The sequence below is a fragment of the Schistocerca americana genome, chromosome 7 (genome assembly GCF_021461395.2).
Source record: "Schistocerca americana isolate TAMUIC-IGC-003095 chromosome 7, iqSchAmer2.1, whole genome shotgun sequence".
Classification (NCBI taxonomy): domain Eukaryota; kingdom Metazoa; phylum Arthropoda; class Insecta; order Orthoptera; family Acrididae; genus Schistocerca; species Schistocerca americana.
In genome coordinates this window covers 527,007,351-527,030,189 of record NC_060125.1, presented here as the reverse complement: position 1 = coordinate 527,030,189, position 22,839 = coordinate 527,007,351, and the positions used below count along the sequence as shown (strand labels likewise).

The 22,839-nt window shown below is 39.7% G+C and overlaps 1 protein-coding gene across 2 annotated transcripts in view; it reads right to left on the bottom strand.

Moving 5' to 3' along the window:
- The window catches only part of LOC124621968, a 168,504-nt gene that overhangs the window by 64,444 nt on the left and 81,221 nt on the right, over positions 1–22,839 (bottom strand). For both annotated transcript variants that reach the window (XM_047147501.1, XM_047147502.1), the window contains exons 5-7: positions 19,097–19,502; positions 9,004–9,048; positions 1,446–1,643 (exon numbers count right to left, since the gene is read on the bottom strand). In XM_047147501.1, coding sequence (XP_047003457.1) covers positions 1,446–1,643; positions 9,004–9,048; positions 19,097–19,502 — 649 coding nt within the window. The remainder of the gene's footprint in view (positions 1–1,445; positions 1,644–9,003; positions 9,049–19,096; positions 19,503–22,839) is intronic.

Here is a 22,839-nt window from a genome sequence, read left to right as displayed (position 1 = left end):
TGGCAACTGTACATATAAAGAATTATCAGCATACCACTTTAATCCTACCTATATGAAACATTTAAAATGTGTGTGTTAGCATTTGTACAGTACATCCATCAAGTGCTGCACTGCATCCTGGATGTGTAGCTGTATCCCTCTAGTATTAGATCTGTTTTACAGAAAATGAATTGTAACATAGAAGTAAGACATCTCTGGACCCTTGTTCATATAAAAAGTTTTCCCCTAGAGTGGAACATGTTCTGCAAGTATGGCCATACAGTGTCACAGCCTGTTTTCTGTGTTTCTTTTAGAAGTTCCATAATAATTCCTGCTTGCTATTATTCTGTCCAGATAATGAAGAGCTATTTTCTCTCTTCTTTAGAAAACATCGTTCCTATGAAACACAACTAGCTCTTTACTTGCATGAAGTGTTGAGTGCTACTGACAAGGGATATCACATTGATCCCTTACTTCTGGATTTCCGGAGGGTTTTTGATACTGTACCATACAAGCAGCTTGTAGTGAAATTGCATGCTTATGGAATATCGTCTCAGTTATGTGACTGGATTGGTGATTTCCTGTCAGGGAGGTCACAGTTTGTAGTAACTCTTGCAAAGTCTTTGAGTAAGACAGAAGTGATTTCTGGTGTTCCCCAAGGTAGTGTTACAGAACCTTTGCTGTTTCTTATCTATATAAACAATTTGGGAGACAATCTGTGCAGCCGTCTTAGGTTGTTTGCAAATGACTTTTTTGCAGCAGAGCAATCTTCTCATGGAATTCCAATCACCAACTCTCTCCTCTGAATGTGAAAATATTTTGTTGGCATAAAGAGAAATTATCGCCATGATAAAACAAGGGAAATCATAGCTTGTATGGAAAGATATAAGCGTTTGTTCTTTCCACGCGCTATATGAGATTGGAGTAATAGAGAATTGTGAAGGTGGTTTGATGAACCCTGAGTAGCCATGTAGATGTAGGTGTTCACTAAGTTAATCAAGAAAGAACATAGCAAATGTGCAGATGGCATTACACCCCTACCTCCCACCTATTTTCTGAACACCTAATACTTCACACATCAATGCGCACACTAACTATGTTCTCTCTTCTCATGAGAAAGGCTTTAAGGTAAGTTATCATGTCACGAGTACAGCAGAAAATGTAATGTCAGTTTCTAGCACATCTGCAGTTTGGTATTTATACCACTATGAATAATGGCAACATTCGTGTGTGTGTGTGTGTGTGTGTGTGTGTGTGTGTGTGTGTGTGTGTAGGGGGCACGTGGGTGTGGTTGCGTGTTAGGGGGGGGGGGGGGGGGGGGGGTAGGGGCAGCAGATTGTGATAGAGCCATCTTTTCCCCCACACACAAAGCATATACAATTCTTAGAAAATTTATGAAAAAAAAGGACACACTCTTCATATTGTGGCTATGAGAATGCTATTTTACATTTTAGAAAAGTTCTTACCATTCATATTACTGAGCAAATTTGTTGAGCCATAGGGACTGCTACTACAGCTTGACCGAACAGAACTTCGAGAACTTTTGGCACGGCTATCACCTGAGGAATGATCTGAGTGATCTGACTGGTATCCATGGTTTGTATCTGGACAGTTACCAGGCACAATTGGTGAAGGTAGCTCATCTCCCGAATTGGAAAATGGGTCTGCAACATCACATGAGATCACAGAAGTTTTTAACCAATTATTAATGTGGAAAATGCATACATTAATGATTAACAAAGTACATCTTTTGAGATTTAAGGCATAAAATCTAAATGCTCAACTTCCGTAACTAAGTCAATATTTTCACTTAATTGACAGCATTATATAAACAGCACAACTTTTTTAAATATTAGGAAAGTTCTGGTAGAATGTAACAATGGAAACTCCAGGTGGGAAACCTCAACAATATTAGGAAAAAAAGATTGCTAATCACTGTAAAGGTGACCTGTTTTTGAGTTGCAGATGGGCACAATGAAAAGAATGACACTGACACACACACACACACACACACACACACACACACACACACACGCACCTCATGCCCAGACAGTTATAAACTATAAATTAATGGACAAATTAATTGGAGGAAAAGTAAGGGACACTAAAGTCATACGAAGTGAGCACTTGGATAGTGACCACAGGTTACTAGTAGCTGACCTAAATTATAAGATGAAAAGTTTGAATGCTGTACAAAGAATGCCAAAAATTAAGGAGTGGAAGTTGAAAGAAGAAGAAAATATGAAAAGTTTCCAAAATGTAGTAGCACAAAAATTGCCAAAAACTGAAGAGGGTAGTATAGAGGAAGAGTGGAACCGATTTAAATCATCAGTAGTTAATAGTGCTGCGCAGTTATGCGGCAAAACAAACAGAAAGTGAAACACAAAGAAACCAGTTGGTGGAATGACAGAGTAAAAGATGCAATTAAAAAACATAATATGGCAAAGAGAAACATGGAGTTTGAAAAAGAAATTAGGACCACAGGCTGGTACCAGAAGAGGAACACAAGGTGACAACACTGGAGGAGGAATACCGACAAAAGAAACTACAAGCAAAGAGAATTGTGAAAGAAGAGTTGGAAAATATTCACCCAGAAACTAGAGCAGGATAGCAAAAGGAACCAAAAACTGCTATATGGGTTATTGAAAAGTAAGAGATCCGACAGATAAGACATAAAAGCGATTGAAACAGAGGATGAGGATATTATCAGGGACATGGAAGGTATAAGAGTAGAGATGACGAATTATTTTGAAATCTTACTGAATGGGGAAGGTGCACAAGAAAGTGACACTGAAGTCATTGAATTAGAAGAGGAGCAGGATCCAATCTCTTGGTTAGAAACTGAGAACTCCCTGAAATGGACGAAAAGTGGGAAGGCGGCTGGAGTAGATGAGCTGAAAGCGGATATGATTAAAGCCGCAAGAATCCATGGAATACAATAGTTACACTGGGTGCTGGGGGTGATATGGAAAGAAAACAAAATGCTGGATGAATGGGAAAAAGGAATTATAATACCATTGTTCAAGAAAGGTAGTAGAAAGAAATGCACCAACTATCGAGGAATCACACTGTTATCACACTGCCTTAAGATAATGGAAAAGGACATAGGAAAAATATCGTGGAAAGTTCTAGAACACCAATTAGAGGAACAACAGCATGGGTTCATAAGTAATATGGGAACAATACATCTAATTTGCTCCCTCTGTCAGTTAATGGAAAAGCAGTGGGAAAAAGGAAAGGACTTGATAGTAGTATTCATGTATTTGGGAAAAGCATATGACAGTGTACCAAGGGATAAAATATGGGAATGCTTGAGAAAACATAACATTCCTGATTCATTAATTAAAAAGGTCTAGATGCTGTATGATGCTGGTGAGAGCAATGTATAAGTAGGAGGTAGAAGATCAAAATGCTTTAAGACAAAGAGAGTTGTTCAGCAAGGCAGTTTGCTCTCTCCTTTACTCTTCATTACACTTATGGACACAATCATGAAAGAAATCAAGGAAGAAGAATATGAAGATCTCAGCTCTTGTTTTTGCTGATGAGATCGCCAATTGGGGAGGGATGGAAATGGAGGCTCAGAGGAGACTAGATTATTGGAACACAAAATTTAAAAAATTCAAGTTAACTGTGAGTAGGAACAAGATAGTGGCAATGAAGATGAGCAGGACAGCCACACCCTGTTACATCATACTGGAGTGGGAGAAGGTTGAATGTGTGAAAAGCTTCAATTATCTGGGTAGCATCACATCACACGATGGAAGTTCCAAACTAGAAGTCTTAAACAGAATAACAAAAGGATCTAGCTTCTCCCACCAAGTACGAAATCTAATCTGGGTCAAGGAAGTCCCTCAAAGAGCCAAATAGAACATGTATGAAACTTATCTTCTGCCAATCATGATGTATAGTCTAGAGGCCTGTGTCATAAATAAGAGAGCATGTGAAATGAAGTTCCTCTACAAAAAAACTAAGAGAGATACAGAGTCAGGAATGATTATGATTATGTAAGGAGACACCTGCAGGTGACACTGACTACAGGAGAGAGGATGAGTGCTTTCAGATTGAAGTGGTTTGGTCATGTGAAGCGAATGCACCCGACTAACTCCACGCCAGTATTTGGAAATGGAGGTACCAGAAAGAAGACCAATTGGGCAGCCTAGAAAGAGGTGGACAGACCAGGTTAAGGAAGATCTGAAGAGGACAGGAGTAACATGGGATGTAGTGGAGAGGGAAAGGCTATACCAGGAGGCTATACCAGGACAGAAACCAATGGAGGCATATTGTTCACAAAGTTCCTACCCAGCTTGCTCGAAGGAAATCCTGATGATGATATGTGACAAAAGCAATAACATCAAATGGTTAGAGAGAGACTGCACATACTACTTAATTCATAAAGATGATGATGAAACATACAGGCACAACAACAACAACAACAACAACAACACTGCTCAATGAGCAAACCTTCAGCCAAAAAGCTTCCTGGCTGGTCCACCTGTTTCTTGGCCAGTGAGTGGCCATTCATGTGGACAGACAGCTTGTTAGTTGTCTTGCCCATGTAGAATGCAGCACACTGACTGCAGCTTAGCTTGTAGATCACATGATTGGTTTCACAGGTAACCCTGCTTTTGATGGACAGGTGATGCTAGTGACCTGCCTGGATTGGTTGTGGTGGTAGTATGTATGGTACAGTTCTTGCTTCTAGATCTATTACACGGAGATCAGCCATGAGGCAAGGGGTTGGAAGCAGGGGTTGTGTAGGGATGAACGAAGATACTGTGCAGGTTTGGTGGGCAGTGGAATACCACTGTGGGAGGAATGGAAAGGATAATGGGTAGGACACTACTCATTTCGAGGTGCAATGAGAGATAGCTGAAATCATATTGGAGTACGTGATTCAGTTGCTCCAGTCCTGGGTAGCATGGAGTCACAAGGAGAATGCTCCACTGTGGCCAGATGGTGGGATTTTGGAAGGTGGTGGGTGACTGGAGAATGAGAGCATGAGAGATCTGTTTCTGTACATGGTTGGGAGTGTAACTGCTGTCTGTGAAGGCCTCAGCGAGACCCTCAGTACATTTTGAGTGGGACTGCTTGTCACTACAGGTGCAAAGGCCAGGGCTGTCTAGGGTGTATGGAAGGGACTTTTTGGTATGAAATGGGTGGCAGCTGTTGAAGTGGAGGTATTGCTGGTAGTTGGTAGGTTTGATACCGACAGAGGTATGATGTAGCCATCTTTGAGGTGAGTTTCTGGAGGAATGTGGATAGCGTGTCCTCACCCTTGATCTTGATCATGAAGATGTCATCAATGAATCTGAGGGGTTTTGGATTCTGGGTGGTTAGTAAGGATTCCTCTAGATGGGCCATGAATAGGTTGGTACAGGATGGTGCCATATGGGTTCCTATTATCATGCCCCGGATTTGCTTGTATGTGACGCCATAACCGTCCTGGCCTCAACCTTCGTTAGTCATTGTCCTCTACCCACCTAGCCCCTTCCCTGTTCCCACTTCAGCACTACACAGTCCTCTATGCCACCAAAGCACCCAGTCTTTTTACTTGTCTCTTTTCCACTTCTCCCCCCCCCCTCCCCTTTTGCTCTGCGTCTAACTTCCCCAGACTGCACCTAGCTGCCCTACCCTCTCTCCACCTCATCCCAGCATGCTTCCACAGGCAACACTTTACTATCACGGTGAGTAGCAATCTATTCTTTCCATAATATTGTCATTATTCCATCCTGGAATTTCCCCTATTTAATTTTTAAAGAAGTGTAAGAAAGCCAGAAGGAAAGACAAAAGAGTGTCACAGAGACAGAAATGGAGGATGAAGTAAAGAAGAAGTGGAAAGAGTACAGGAGTGGTTGTAGGAAGGGGAAAGAAGACACGAGGCGTAACAACTATAGAAAATGAGGGAGAGAAGGGCTACAACACACTAAAGAGTGAACTGGAGGCAGCTCTTTAAGACACAGAAAATGGAAAGGGCACAGGGATTAACAAGCTGCCAACAGAAATATTACAAACCTCAAATGGAAAAGGAACAGAAGAGCTATTGTAAATAAGGAGAGCTAATGTAAATATGAAGAGACATATACTCAAAGGGAGAGTGGCCTAAGAATTTCTTGGAAAAGGTCTTGGTACTCCTCAAATAGAAAACACACGAAAATGTGAGGAACCCAGCACTTTCAGTCTGACACTGTATGTGGCCAATGTTTTACTGAGTGTCATGAGTAGAAGGATGTTTAGCAAACTGAACACCACCCCAGGGGGAAAAAAAACCAGTTCAGTCTCAGGAAAGAGTAAGTCCAACAGGTACTATAGGTTTATGAGTCCTAGGAGAGAGGCACAATGGAAAGAATAGGAAGATTTACGCTGTTTTATTGATTTGAAATAAGCTTTCAATTGTTTGAGATGGGATAGGCTAATGCTAATAATGAGAAAATATGGCATTAACTGGAGAGATAGAAAACTGAATAGAGGAGTCATACATGAATCAAAAATGCCAAGTCAGAATTGGTGGACAACTAGCTGAGAACATAGAAATACGATTTAGCCAAAATGTTGGCTTTCACTTACAATGTTTAACATCTACTTAGAAGGAATCCTAGGACAGACCATGGCTGGAATGTGAGGGGTGTGTGTAGTAGGCAAAAGGGTGGTGTTGGCAGAATCCAAGAAAGTGCTTAATGAAGCTATGGAAGACATAACCAGCAAATCATAAGAATTATTGCCAAAAATAAATAATGAAAAGGCAAAAACCAAAATGCTGGCAGAAATTCAGAGAAGGCCTAAATCAACAACCAGAACAGGTCGCAAAATAATGAGAATGGCAACAGCTGTGGTAGCATTAATCAGAAACAGGAAATTGCTGTGGGGTCACTGAATGAAGACTCAAGGAAAATATTGGCCAAATGCTTTATAAAGATACCTGGACACTGCAAAAAACTGAGGAGAAAAGGTGATAGACACTAGAAATGTGAGTATGAAGGAAAATAGAGCATTTGAGTTGGGAATGAGATGTTTAGAGGAGATGGGGGTGAATAGAAACCTCTCAGACACCATAATAAAAAGAAAGAAAAATTGGTAGGCCATATTGCAGCAAGGAATGGTAGGGACAATAATGGGAAAGAGAGGAAGAGGGAGAGGAAGGAGATACTAACAAACAAAGGTTGTCGAGGAGGAAACTTAACGACATGAAACTCAAGAGGAAAGCACAAGGCAAGAAGATGCGAAGTACAATGCCTGGAACTGCTGCAAGGCAGAACACCCAACTGATATGTCCAATTTTCACACGAAATTAAATGACTGTCCTTGGTGGTGCAAAATGCTGCTTTCTGGCCCTGGTGTCACACGATGTAAACTGTAGCTTTCTCAGGGAAGGGTGAGGTAGACTGGGAAAGGTTGAAACGGAAGGGCAGGTCACTCTGACCCTAGGCCTGTTTGGCCAAAAGCACTGTTTGAGAGTCTTTTTGTTGTACCTATCTGCGACTCAGCATCTCAGCTGAATGGTAAGTTGCAACTACCCTTATCGCTATAATTTATTTGTTTTCTCCATTGAATTTTCCCTTGATATAATTAATTGCTTCTCAGTGTTATGCTGAGAATGTAAATATACCTATTAGTTACATTATGTTTATTTATAACATTCATCACATTTATATTAAACATATTAAATTTAATCAATTAGTGAAAAATAATGCTGCAACTATACACTGTTTAAAGTCTGTCAAAAGAAAGCATTGTCACAACTTCAAATTCTCTTCAGAGAGATCATGCCACCAGTCAGTCAACAATTCATTAACGTGTGAAAACAGCCACTTTGACTATATTTGAACAAGGAAGACAAACAGCCTACAGAACAACAGCACAAATTTGTCAATATTAACATTTCCTGTTGGCAAGGAACATTGATTTTCCACTAAATTCTGAAAGCATTCATATCTATTTAGAATATACACACTAATGAGATCTGTCATTCCAGGTATATATAACAGACTCTTTGCCATTTCAGCATTAAGAGTTCATAATCATCATCCTTGGGATGAATGATGGACTTACACGGATCTGTATCAGCCTCGTTTGGCTGACTACATCACCAGAAAGTGCCACAGCAATGAAGCAGTCTTCTACTTGGTTTCACTTGGAATAGAGCTAACAGTTTTATCCAATGGCACCACATTTCTCGGTACTTTCGCACAGCAAATAGTGCTGTAAGTGACATGTTTTTTGAACAGATCTTTAATGCAGCCCATAAATTACACTGTACACTTTTGTAGTATGTGAGTATAAATACATGTATCACTAAACACGGGACTTAAACTTCACAAGCACATAGATCAATATGGCTGCTCCTCGGTTTTCAACTACAAGCAACTCACAGTATAGGACACATGATATTATGCAAGTGTGTTACTGGTAGTAAAAAACAATATTAAGAAGGTTTATTTTAGTATTTATTCATTGGTACTTTTACTATTTTGTGAATGAAGTTTATTGATGATAGCCTCATCTTCAGCCTAATTTGATCTCTAGGTCAGGTTAAACGATAACCCGGTTGACAGCAAAATCAATGAATATTATTCTATTCATCATATTTGACAACAGTGATGTTTGGCTGAGGAGCTTCATGTCTTGTGCTGGACTGACAGAGAAGCAAACCGAGCTGGCATCATGTTGATTTATATGTCTGCAAAGCAGAAGTGCCATATTTAGTTGTTTTCGTACGTATATTCTCCATCATAAAAATATGTAGGTTACTTCATGCACTGCACAAAAGACCTCAAAAAATTGCATTTTTTTGTACGACTGTGAAAGAGTGTCAAGAAATGTGGTGTGAGAAAATAATTTGGTTACTGGAATGGGTAGGTATGTTGCAGATTACAAGTACCAAAACTTCATGGAAAGAAATTCCTCACTGAAGAGGAAAAAAAAAAAAAAAAAAAAAAAAAAAAATAGTCTAAGTGAATGGAACGAAGGAAACTACACTGCAAATAAGTAAACTTGTTTCAATTTAAAAAATCAACGGCACAAACTTACCATTTACATATCCTCTCACAGGAGTCGAATTTGCTTGTTTCAGACCTGCAACATACAAAATTAGAAGTTAGATCTACTATTAAACAAGTATGACGTACGAATGAATATTACGACTCATCATATGTAAGGCATTTGCAGAAAGTGTGTAATTTTCAAAATGGGAGTCTGCTGTGAATATTAGACACATTTGAAACTTTTAGGGAGTGTCAACCTATTAACTGCCAAAATAGGAACAACAAGCTTAAAATTTCAGCTCAGCTACCTATTGACAGTGTAAAAAAAAAAAAAAAAAAAAAAAAAAACCACAATTTCTGTCTTTCGATGGTCAAGTCTTCATCATCAGAATTGTGGTATAAGAACCTCTCACATTGATCTATTGAAATGAACAAGAGTCTGCTACTTCCCTTAAAGCCATGTCCTCTTTAACATGTACATCCATATGGCACATGTTATCCTGGATATTTGGGATATTTTGCAGCATCATAATGACAGCCACTTGTGTGCACAGCCCATGTATCTTCCTGAAGGCCACACCCCGCAGACTTACGTGTTTGTCTGTGAGATGTGGCTTTCAGGAAGATACATAGGCCATGCACAAATACGGATGTTACCTTCACACTGAAATACTCAGGACAACACATGCAATTCCCTTTAGATTTTTTATACTGTAAATAGGTGGTTGAACCAACATTTTACATTGATTTTTACAAACATGACCTATCAAGGGGAAAACATTGTTGTCAGATACATGGTTGTGGTGTGGGAGTGACGGGGGGAGGGAGGGGAGGGTGGGGGGTTAGTGTGACCCTCTATGAATATCCAACCACAAGTGTATAAGGCTATTTTTAAACAAAATGTCTTTTTGGAGGGAGCCACCATTCTCCCATCTCATTTAATGCAGCCCACCATGATTTCTCTCCTGTGCCAACATCTTCATCACAGAGTAGCATATTCACCACAATTTCTCGATTATTTGTTGGATTTATTCCAATCTCTGTCTTTTTCACAGTTTTTACCAGCTACAGCTTCTTTCAGAGTCATGAAAATTATTCCTTCACATTTTAACATCTTATCATGCAGTCCCTTCTTATGTAGGATACAGTACGCAACATAACAAATACCAGTAGGGCTGCAAGTTCTTTTTCACTGTTCAGTCTGATAATTTTGGTCTTCCCTACAAACTCAGTTTCCAGTCTCTTCAGTTCAGATGCAATGGTCTCCAATACGTACATGACTAACAGAAGTCACATGATTTTTCTGTTTAGCTCTCGGGTTTTCAAATCTCATCTAGTGCATTCCCTAACAATGTCTCTCCTCCTCATCCCATTCTTAAGTCTTCTCTGACCTGGGGTTCTGGGTGACATTTCTGAACTCTCTCCATTTTCTAAACTTCACCAGTCCTTTCTCCTTCAGCCTCTTCCTTCTCCTTCAACCCTTCTGTCAGAAGGAGCCACTGGCTCCGAAGCTTGTGAATTTCAGTACCTTTATACATGTGTGTTCTCCTGCTGCCACTTTGGGAGTAAGTCAAGAGAGTGTATAACAAGATTAATTTTTAGAATTCTGTTGGCAATCCTTGACAATAAGTAGCGCTAAATAGCACTGAGGAACAAATTGCCAGTTTCTTCATGGTGCATATAATTTTTTACCATATTCTGGGTATTTTGGCACTGCTACTGATTTTAACAACTACAGTTTAGCGATGACATGATTACATGCATTCCTTTTATGATTACTTTTTGCCATGCACATAAATTTTTAAGATAGTTGCCTAAGTTCATTACATTACAAATGAAGATACATGTTGTGGTCTTCAGTCCTGAGACTGGTTTGATGCAGCTCTCCATGCTACTCTATCCTGTGCAAGCTTCTTCATTTCCCAGTATGTACTGCAGCCGACATCCTTCTGAATCTGCTTACTGTACTCATCTCTTGGTCTCCCTTTATGATTTTTACCCTCCACACTGCCCTCCAACGCTAAATTTGTGATCCCTTGATGCCTCAGAACATGTCCTACCAACCGATCCCTTCTTCTAGTCAAGTTGTACCACAAACTCCTCTTCTCCCCAATCCTATTCAATACCTCCTCATTACTTATGTGATCTACCCATCTAATCTCCAGCATTCTTCTGTAGCACCACATTTCGAAAGCTTCTATTCTCTTCTTGTCCAAACTGTTTAACGTCCATGTTTCACTTCCATACATGGCTACACTGCATACGAATACTTTCAGAAACAACTTCCTGACACTTAAATCTATACTTGATGTTAACAAATTTCTCTTCTTCAGAAACACCTTCCTTGCCATTGCCAGTCTACATTTTATATCCTCTCTACTTCGACCATCATCAGTTATTTTGCTCCCCAAATAGCAAAACTCCTTTACTACTTGAAGTGTCTCATTTCCTAATCTAATCCCCTCAGCATCACCCGACTTAATTTGACTACATTCCATTATCCTCGTTTAGCTTTTGTTGCTGTTCATCTTATATCCTCCCTTCAAGACACTGTCCATTCCGTTCAAAAATGTCATCGGTGAACCTTAAAGTTTTTATTTCTTCTCCATGGATTTTAATACCTACTACGAACTTTTCTTTTGTTTCCTTTAGTGCTTGCTCAATATACAGATTGAACAACATCGGGGAGAGGCTACAACCCTGTCTCACTCCCTTCCCAACCACTGCTTCCCTTTCATGTCCCTCGACTCATAACTGCCATCTGGTTTCTGTACAAATTGTAAATAGCCATTCACTCCCTGTATTTTACCCCTGCCACCTTCAGAATTTGAAAAAGAGTATTCCAGTCAACATTGTCAAAAGCTTTCTCCAAGTCTACAAATGCTAGAAACGTAAGTTTGCCTTTTCTTAGTCTAGCTTCTAAGATAAGTCGTAGGGTTAGTATTGCCTCACATGTTCCCATATTTCTACAGAACCCAAACTGATCTTCCCCGAGGTCGGCTTCTACCAGTTTGTCCATTCTTCTGTAAAGAATTCGCGTTAGTATTTTGCAGCTGTGACTTATTAAACTGATAGTTCGGTAACTTTCACATCTGTCAACGCCTGCTTTCTTTGGGATTGGAATTATTATATTCTTCTTGAAGTCTGAGGGTATTTCACCTGTCTCATACATTTTGCTCACCAGATGGTAGAGTTTTGTTAAGACCGGTTCTCCCAAGGCTGTCAGTAGTTCTAATGGAATGTTGTCTACTCCTGGGGCCCTGTTTCGACTCAGGTCTTTCAGTGCTCTGTCAAACTCTTCATGCAGTATCGTATCTCCCATTTCATCTTCATCTACAGTCTCTTCTCTTTCTATAACATTGCCCTCAAGTACATCGCCCTTGTAAAGTCCCTCTATATACTCCTTCCACTTTCTGCTTTCCCTTCTTGGCTTAGAACTGGGTTTCCATCTGAGCTCTTGATATTCATACAAGTGGTTCTCTTTTCTCCTAAGGTCTCTTTAATTTTCCTGTAGGCAGTATCTATCTTACCCCTAGTGAGATAAGCCTCTACATCCTTACATTTGTCCTCTAGCCATGCCTGCTTAGCCATTTTGCACTTCCTGTCGATCTCATTTTTGAGACGTTTGTATTCCTTTTTGTCTGCTTCATTTACTGCGTTTTTGTATTTTCTCCTTTCATCAATTAAATTCAATATTTCTTCTGTTACCCAAGGGTTTCTACTAGCCCTCGTCATTTTACCTATTTGATCCGCTGCTGCCTTCACTATTCCATCCCTCAAAGCTACCCATTCTTCTTCTAATGTATTTCCTTCCCCCATTCCTGTCAATTGTTCCCTCATGCTCTCCCTGAAACTCTGTATAACCTCTGGTTTAGTCAGTTTAATCCAGGTCCCATCTCCTTAAATTCCTACCTTTTTGCAGTTTCTTCAGTTTTAATCTACAGTTGATAATGAATAGATTGTGGTCAGAGTCCACATCTGCCCCTGGAAATGTCTTACAATTTAAAACCTGGTTCCTAAATCTCTGTCTTACCATTATATAATCTATCTGAAACCTGTCAGTATCTCCACGCTTCTTCCATGTATACAACCTTCTTTTATGATTCTTAAACCAAGTGTTAGCTATGATTAAGTTATGCTCTGTGCAAAATTCTACCAGACGGCTTCCTCTTTCACTTCTTCCCCCCAATCCATATTCACCTACTCCGTTTCCTTCTCTCCCTTTTCCTACTATCGAATTCCAGTCACCCATGACTATTTAATTTTCGTCTCTCTTCACTACCTGAATAATTTCTTTTATCTCATCATACATTTCTTCAATTTCTTTGTCATCTGCAGAGCAAGTTGGCATATAGACTTTTACTACTGTGGTAGGCGTGGGCTTCATGTCTATCTTGGCCACAATAATGCGTTCACTATGTTGTTTGTAGTAGCTTACCCGAACTCTTAATTTTTTTTATTCATTATTAAATCTACTCCTGCATTAGCCCTATTTGATTTTGTATTTATGACCCTGTATTCACCTGACCAGAAGTCTTGTTCCTCCTGCCACCGAACTTCACTAATTCCCACTATATATAAATTTAACCTATCCATTTCCCTTTTTAAATTTTCTAATCTACCTGCCCGATTAAGGGATCTGACATTCGATGCTCCGATCTATACAACGCCAGTTTTCTTTCTCTTGATAACGACGTCCTCTTGAGTAGTACCCGCCCAGAGATCCGAATGGGGGACTATTTTACCTCCGGAATATTTTACCCGAGAGGATGCCATCATCATTCATCTATACAGTAAAGCTGCATGCCCTCGGGAAAAATTACAGCTGTAGTTTCCTCTTGCTTTCAGCCGTTCGCAGTACCACAACAGCAAGGCCGTTTTGGTTAGTGTTACAAGGCCAGATCAGTCAATCATCCAGACTGTTGCCCCTGCAACTACTGAAAAGGCTGCTGCCCCTCTTCAGGAACCACACGTTTGTCTGGCCTCTCAACAGACACCCCTCCGTTGTGGTTGCACCTACAGTACGGCTATCTGTATCGCTGAGGCACGCAAGCCTCCATACCAATGGCAAGGTCTATGGTTCATGGCAAGATACATATTTAGCCAAAAGATGACAGGAACAACTCTGTGAATACTGCATCAGAGCTTCGTACAATAAACCTGTGATGTCACCAGTATCTCATTATACGGATTTAGCTGAAAGATGGTACAAGAACTTTGTACATACATCAGAACTTTGTACAATGAACAATTGATTTCATTTGAGATGTTCATCATATTCTATGAAGTATAGTTGCTTGTGGAATGAGTGATCTGCAAGAGCCTATTCTAATCAACCTGATCTTTAACGCATTTACGAGGGTCGGACCTTAAATAGTGGCAACTACTTATTCACAACTGATACAGTAGAGTTAGATGTTTGCACCTGTTACTGTCCTTCAAAGTAGTCACCAGCATTTTGTAGAACACATTGCCAGCGATGTGGAAGGTGTAGTATACCGTTAGACGAGACTGTTCTGTTCATGGTGCAAATGGAGCAGTCTAAAATTATGGTGATTCTCATATGTGACTGTGATGGTGTTATCCTGACGCATTATGTCCTCCACGGAAGACTGTCAACCCACAGTATTACTGTATGTTTTTGGAGCATCACCTGTGGCCAGCTTTGTGAAAGAAGCAGCGACACTTTTTGCACAACCCACCCATCATTTTGCACAATGCGTGGGCGCATACAGTGCTAGCTGTGACTGCTCTGTTCGGTCGATGGGACTGGGAAGTACTGAACCATCCACCATACTCCTCAGACTCAAGTCTTTGTGACTATTTTGAGTCCGGAGATGAAGGAACCACTTCGTGGCTTTCGTTTCAGAACTATCCCAGAGATTCGACAGGCAGTAGACCGCTCCAATTGACCCATCAATGGAACAGGCTCTGCTAACAGTATACTACACCTTCCACATCGCTGATAACGGGTTCTACACAACGCTGGTGACTACTTTGAAGAACAGTAACAGGTGCAAACATGTAACTCTTTGGTATCGGTTGTGGATAAATAGTTGCCACTAGTTAAGTTCCAACCCTTGTGTAAAGGGTGATAAATATTTTTACAGCCTATTTTGTGCCCTTTTTAAAAGTACACTTAAAAATTAAATTCTCTTATCACCTACCTAATTAATTTACTTCACTCAAGAACATCTGTGTTGTTTTGTATGCTGTATTTAACTGTTCTGATTTCTTCTCTTTCACAGACACTGAAAAGGATTCGCCATATACAAAATGTGTGAATCATTCTGATGTGTTTTGTTTGTGAGGATTAAACATTTATTCAGTAAAGAAAACATGTGACTGACTTTGTAAAATATTTAATGCAAAGTATTTAGCCTACTTCAAAGTAAAACTGAGATCACGAGGTTTGGGCACTTTAGTTTGTGTGTGAAACAGGAATAGAACATTTTCAACAGTACTCAATCGGTAAATGAAAGTGCGTGAACTTCACATATGAGAAGAACAGAGAAACCACAGTGATGATTTATTTTTGTTCAGTGAATGTCAAGATTATCAAAGGAAATAACCAGTTGAAGTGGGTAGATGCCAGTGAGGACTTGACCAGAGTCAATGTTCCACATTCAGGAGATACCTGTTCCCACGATTACCTGTCTCTAGAAATTATCTGGAGAAGAACAGGAAGAAGAAGAAGAAGAAATCAGGTGGTCAAAAGCATACTACGGCTGAGCAAAGAACCTTCATAATGTGTTCTGAGTATGAGGCTCACTTTATCACAAGCCTGAAAAAAGATTTCTTGCCATTCCTTATTGAAAAGAACTAATTTGATTTTGTAATAACATGCAAGGATTGCTAACAAAACTGGCTGTAAGACAACAGAACCAAGCGAATGGAGATAATTTATAGATAGCTACAACTGCAGCCTCAACTGGGTACTTCTTCATAACAGGAACCTATACAAGACTATCCCAGCTGGTTATTCCACTGCTGTGAATAAAAACCGCACTACAGTAACCATAGCCCCAGATAAAATCTCTTATCATAATCACCAATGGATCATATCATAATCACCAATGGATCATTTGGTTGATTTGAAAGTGGTGAATTTTCTTCTGGGACAGCAAGACGAGTGCACCCAGCACCTTCTGGACAGGAAAGCAAATGATCAATGCTGGGTGAAAGAAAACAGTTGCCCCCTAGAGAAAGCACGGTCTTTGGGGAGGGAAGGAGAGAGAAGGGTGCAACGCCACTACTGCACATAAAACTTGGTTTAATGAAACAATCTGTAAAGGAGTTGAAGAAAAATGGAGCCTGTTTCGGCTATGTATGTAGAAAATTTTCTGCACCAATACATAGAAAATAAATGCAGGTATATTTGATAGACCGCAAATCTGAGAATTCATAAGTGACCAGCAGTTTTAAGACACAGTGAACAACACTGAAGCTGATGCATGGTTGTCATTTTGTATAGGAGCGAAGAATTTTCTTAGGAACTATTACAACTAACCATTATGAAATTCTATAAAGTATGAACACTGCCTTTTGTATACTTGGCTGGTCTGAAACCTTAGTACTCCCTGCAATCATTTGGACCGATTTCTGGATTCTTTTGATGCAGAATGAGCATTTTCACCATGAGATAAGAATACTGGAAGAACAGTACCGTGGACAGTGGGACACATACATGATGGCAAACTACTGTTGGAGTATCCATCACAAATGTACAGGAACAGGTCATCAAAGGAATTCATAGATCTGAGGTTTCTGTGAGCTGATGGAAGAATGTCTAATACCATATTCAGAATCTACAGACCCAAAATGTTTTGAAGATCCAGGCATCAAATTAAATTTATTTAATTATATTAATAAATTTATTATTGCACAGGCTTTCAAGCAGTAGCTCTTTTTCTAGCACAAGTACACACATTCACACACACAAAACCACACAGACACCCAAACGCACACTTCTGTAGGCACAGCAAGACCCGAGTCTTGGTTGTCCGTGTGAGATAATGTGTGTACTTGTGCTAGAAAGAGAGCTATTGCTCTATAGATAGTGTAAATGCTGTTTTCTGTTACATGTTTTTATGAGTCACTCATCAATCTCCTATAGGTGAGTGGTTGTCTTTCACTTATTGTATGTACTCCTTCGGCCAGGAATTTCCATTATTGTTATAAATTTCTTTACTATAATTCTTAATTGCTGCTTTTTGACTTACTTCCTAATTAATAATATGTAATTATGATTTTAGCTAGTACTAAGCTGTTTTAGCATAGTGTAATTAGTATGTGTTTGTTGTAACAGTATCATATTGAATATATAATCATTTTTAAATAATACAATTTCACACAAAAACTTTTGGGTGACCACTAGTTTGAGCAGAATATATTTAATAAGGTATCAATGTTCTATCTCAAAAACTAGAGCTGGCAGAGGAAAGCAATCATTTCCAGAACTGGTACCCATTACATACATCAAAAGCAGAACCAACCTTAAGGCACCAAAATGAGTGTTTCTCAGTGTAAGAAATAATAGGTATATATAACTGTCTTGTTATCTGTTTATCCAACAGAAAATGAGTGGCCATCACAATCAGCCCAGACCTTACAACCTATGCAACAATAATTTTGTGAACAAAACTGCAAAGGGCGATTTGACACTGAGGACTATGACAATATGCAGATGTTGGATGATACCTTTTTCTATCTAATAAAATTTGTTAAGAGAATTTTCACTATGGACTACAAGAGTTATTGCAGATTTAAACTCTCTCTGTTATGCCCAAGGCAGTTAGTGATCAGTATAACTGTACAGAGCAATAAATTTTATTTTTTCCACATTTCTTGAAATCAAGAAAGGTAAACTTCCAGTGAGGAGGTAGTTGTTCCTGCTAAGCACATACCTAAGGCTACTGCAAGGTCAATTCTCCAATAATCATACTGTCACAGAAAAATGATATTGCCCTGGCCTCTGTGCTGGGTGAAGTGAGGGGGTAGGTGGGGGGGTTTGAAAGCATGACCCACTGATGTCAAAACTAGTGAAAGAATAATACCGAAATTGTAAGGGACAGATAAAGAAGTTTCTACACTCATTCTCAAATGCACAAGGAGATCATCATTTACAGGTGGCCACTGATGTCTAAACTAGTGAAAGAATAATACCGAAATTGTAAGGGACAGATAAAGAAGTTTCTACACTCATTCTCAAATGCACAAGGAGATCATCATTTACAGGTGGCATAACAATTCTTTTACGCATTTATTATCTCAATTGAACTTTGTAAATGTTTGTGAAAGGTTTGCTACTTTTTCTAATTTTAGTGAATTTCACAAATTGGGAGTTAATGTGACATCACATAAATTGTTAATAGATGTTACAAACACCCGTCCCTCCAAAAATTCACATTCTTCTGAAACCAATCAAAATTTTCACAATGACTAATTTGTTAAAAATCTGTTTCAAAATGAATACTGTAACTACAGAATAAAAGAATTATTCAAATTTAAGGTATATCTTACGTGGTGAAAACAAGCACAGAGTATTAACATTACGGATTTGCATCAGTCATTTGTTTGCACAGCTCATTTTCATTGTTTCTGTTACAGCTGGTAGTGGGTTCGTTTCTGTTCAATAGAGGGTTAGTAATTTATTTACGTTCATGTAAATTCTCATTTCTTCTAATTAACTAACGATTCCTGATGTGTCCGATATGTGAATGACAAGATAGCAAGTGAGTTATTACCATAGGTCATTCAGATTTCTTCTATGTTAAAAACACTACACAAGTTAGAATGAGAATACCACATTCATCGTTTCTTGGAATCAATATTTCTGATGATATTGAAACTGGGGTGGTCTGCACAAAAAAAGCAATGATGAGAATCTTACAAGAATACATCATAGTGGCTGAAATCATTGTGGCTGATAGGATTAGTTCAATATGGGAAACTGCGTCAACTTCTAACTATAAAATAATTACGCAAAAGTTCAGTAAATATATTACAGACAGCTGGTCACTGTGTGCCATTCAACTTTGTATGCATAACAAACTTTGAAAATGACTGTTATGAGCAGTTGTAATGTTAAATTTGGCAACCATTAATTGAGGAACAAATAGTGAAAAGAGATAACTCACTTTCTTCCTGGATGTGCGCTATTATCTGGACATCACCCACATTCATGGGCTTGCTAGCAGAAGAGTAACTGCTGTCAGAAGCACTGCTGAGCTGATCTTCATCCAATCCACTCTCACACGAAGCAGTACGACCACTATGTCGACTAATGCTACGAGTCACAGTCCCGTCCACAACTGAGAATGTACTGTTCATAATTTCAGAATTATTTGCAGTATCCCGATCAATACACATAGTCGCATAGGGGAATCCTGTGTCCTGAGTTGGTAAGTCTGTTGCATTGATATTTCCTTGCTCCTTGGGTTTATGATTTGTCTGACCAGCAGAACATTTGTTATTCAAAGTTGTATTGAACAGTAAGTTTTCTGTAGTGAAATGAAAACCCGAATTGTTCTTTTTTTCATCACCCTGCAAATAATTAAAAAAACCATAGAATTCTCATAGTCTTAATTTAATTAAATTTAAAATTGTCAAGGAAGAACATACAAATACAAACACCAGAATACCTACAGAAAATGCTTGACCAATGTTGCAGAGAAATGACTACATGTACTTTGTAACAGTGAAAAGCCAAGAAAATAAGAATGTAAGACAGCCATGTACATGAGGGATGAGGAGCAAAAGACAGAGTAGTAAGTGGGCAGGAAAGAAAGGCATGAATGGAAATGAGAGATGGAAAAGGATGTTAAACAATGTTCTGCCGATCATAAGGTCTTTACCACCAGAGCAATAGTCGAGAATAAATCCTCCCAAATTTGAGTCCAGTGACTTATCACTGTTCCACCTTGGTACAGAAGGAGGGAAAGAAGGCAGGGTAAGGAAGTACAGTATATAAGAGTGCAGAGCATGGAATATAAGGAAAGAGACTTGACGAGAGGAGGAGAGGAGAGGAGAGGAGAACTGACAAATTGACAGAATTTAGAGCTAGGGAAAATGATGTGACATCAGAATATATACTTAAATTATTGCTTTTGGTGTTTTTGCTTTGCTGTCAATTCTGATGAGAAAATCCAATCACTGAATTGTCCAGCGTAACTCTTTCTTGAGCTACCTTCTCCTTCATTATGAATCCTACTCCTGTTATACTAATTTCTGCTTATGTTGACATTACCCTCTATCTGTCTGGCCACAAACCCTTATCTTTCTGCTTCACTTTACTTACCCACATTATATCTAAACGGAGACTGTATTCTCTTTTTCCATTTTCTTGCTTTCCTAACGCTTTCAGAATTGTGACATTACATGCTATGACTCAGAATGTCACTCTTTCATTGGTTAAGGTCACACTTCCGGCAGTCCCCTCTAAAGTATCTCAATGGGAGACTAGTCTGTAACCTTTTGCCCATGGAGAGATGATCATTACTTTTTTGCCCCAATTACGAGCCACAAGTCCAGTGGATAAACACTGTATCTAATGCAGTAGTTGTCAATACCTTCTACATCCTCATGGTGTTGGTCATTGATGATTCTTCCATCTTTTAAGGGCAGTTTCCCAGAGACAAGAATGTGCACCAAGCCTCTGGCCACTCTTCCACCCTATTTGACATGGCTGTTGGTAGAACAAGGGTGATTCCTTATAGCAGACGCCAGTGGTGACTGTAGTTGATTTTTATTTAAAATTTAAGCAGTGGCTAGAATCTAATCTGTAACCCATTCATTGTGATTACTAGCCCCTGATGCTACTCCTAGACCACAAATCCCTTATGTCATCAAAATCCAACAGACCACAACAGAATATAACTAAGGCCCTAGCCATTAATTTTGCTACTGAAGACACTCCGTAAGCTCTTGTCATTGGTACTGGCTCGCAGTTTGCATTTGCTGGTTTTTAGCAGTTCTACCTCCACTCTACCCCACCTCTAATGGTGTAGCCTAATGTTGTGTGAAATTTCAAAATGGCGAAGAAAAACTATTGACACCCACGACTACTGACTTTCCTTTTTATCCTTCTATTAGGTAACACCAATCCATGATCAAGGCCCAGTGAAACTATTGCTCAGATGCCTTCATCATTCCTTGTTAAATCAGGTGCCACCTCCATCAGTACAAGAAGAAGAAGCCACACTTTTTACAATGGACAGCCACATTTTGGTGCACATTATGTGACACACATCTGTCTAGATATGTGGCTTGATCATCATCCAGAAAAGCTGCCACCTGGTGCTGGTTGCCCAGGAGCAGCTCTCCTACCACCAGAACATCCAAAGCCATACCCTAGCCTTCACAGGGGACCATGCCCACCTCATCCTACCCTCCCCTGTGCCCTATGGGCCAATTCAAGAGCTTGTGGATGGGGGTGGCTGGAACGGGGAGGGATCTTTTAATCACACTGAATGCAATGTCACTTTAATTGACATAATTATGCCTATGTCCTGCAGGGACACTAGTTGCAGAGTGGGAGGATAAACCCCCAGCAGTGGGTCACATGGCACAACAATCATGTCAGAGTGAAGGGCTGTCACACACTGCTACAATCTCACCTGTTGCAGCAAGAAGTTCAGAGCAAACTCTCCAGTGTAGTTATTTATAATGACCTTGTCCGCGTACTTCTCTCTTGGACTGTGCTTTGGGCTTTGTTGATTCCTAACATTGATGTTTGGTTAGCACACAGACTTCCCTGTCTGCCTAATGTGGTACTGTCTACATTCACTGTTGAACCAATAGTTGTGTTTTCAGTGAACAAACAAACAGCATATGGATGCACCGAGAGTGTGGCTCGTATTCAAGTGCTTCCCAGTCAAAGCCACAAATAGTGTTCTCCTGGAAAACCTGTGAATTTTTGAACTTCCACCACCTCCTTGAGTTTTTCATTCTGTGTATTTCTAGGAGAACCTTCTGCTATTTATTTTTACATAATTTTTGTTTAATAAAATCTGCACTGTTGAAGAAGCAGATTTCTAACACCAGGTTTTGTACCCACTGTTTGGTTTTGTTTTGCTTTGCTTTAGGGCGGAAAAACAATGACAACAACAACAACAACAACAACAACAACAACAACTGGGGTCATACACGCCCAAGACAAAATTGTAGAGCACAAAGACAGAGAGGAATTAAAAAATGACTATACGTCAGTCCCAATGGGCATAATAGAAGACAACTACAAAAAGGCACATGGAAAAGGGGCTAAAAATGACACCATACAGAAACAGAGGTCCAAAACTAAAAATTAAACGGCTTTTGCCATATTGCTTTGGTAGGTAAAAAGTAAAACACGGTTGACAGCCTGCACATCATTTGCTAAATCAGCTGATAACTCAGGTGGCAAACCCAAGTGGGAACATAAATGGTTAAAAAATAGGCATTCCACCTGGAAGTGGTGGGCAGTTACAACTTGGGCACAATGTGTACAAAGTGGTGGGGTGGCACCACTTATCAAATGATGTTAGCTAAAAAGGCAGTACGTCCAAGAGGAGGTCATCCAAGCTGTTGGGAGGGGCTTAATAAGCCGGAGCTTATTCCCGTGAAGGGAGGTCCATTGGCGATGCCAAAAGGACACCACTTCTTGATAGATGGCAACACAGAGATCATCGGAGGGAATAGAAGAACTCACGGGCTGAGGTACGAGGACTGCAGCCTTGGCAGAAGTGTCAGCAGCCTCGTTTCCTGGCAGACCAACATGACTAGGAACCCACAGAAATGTAACACTTGCTCCACAAAGAGTGAGCAAGTGACAGTTTTCCTGGACCCACTGCACTAAGGGATGGGCAGTGTACAGCGCACATAGACTTCGAAGAGTGCTGAGTGA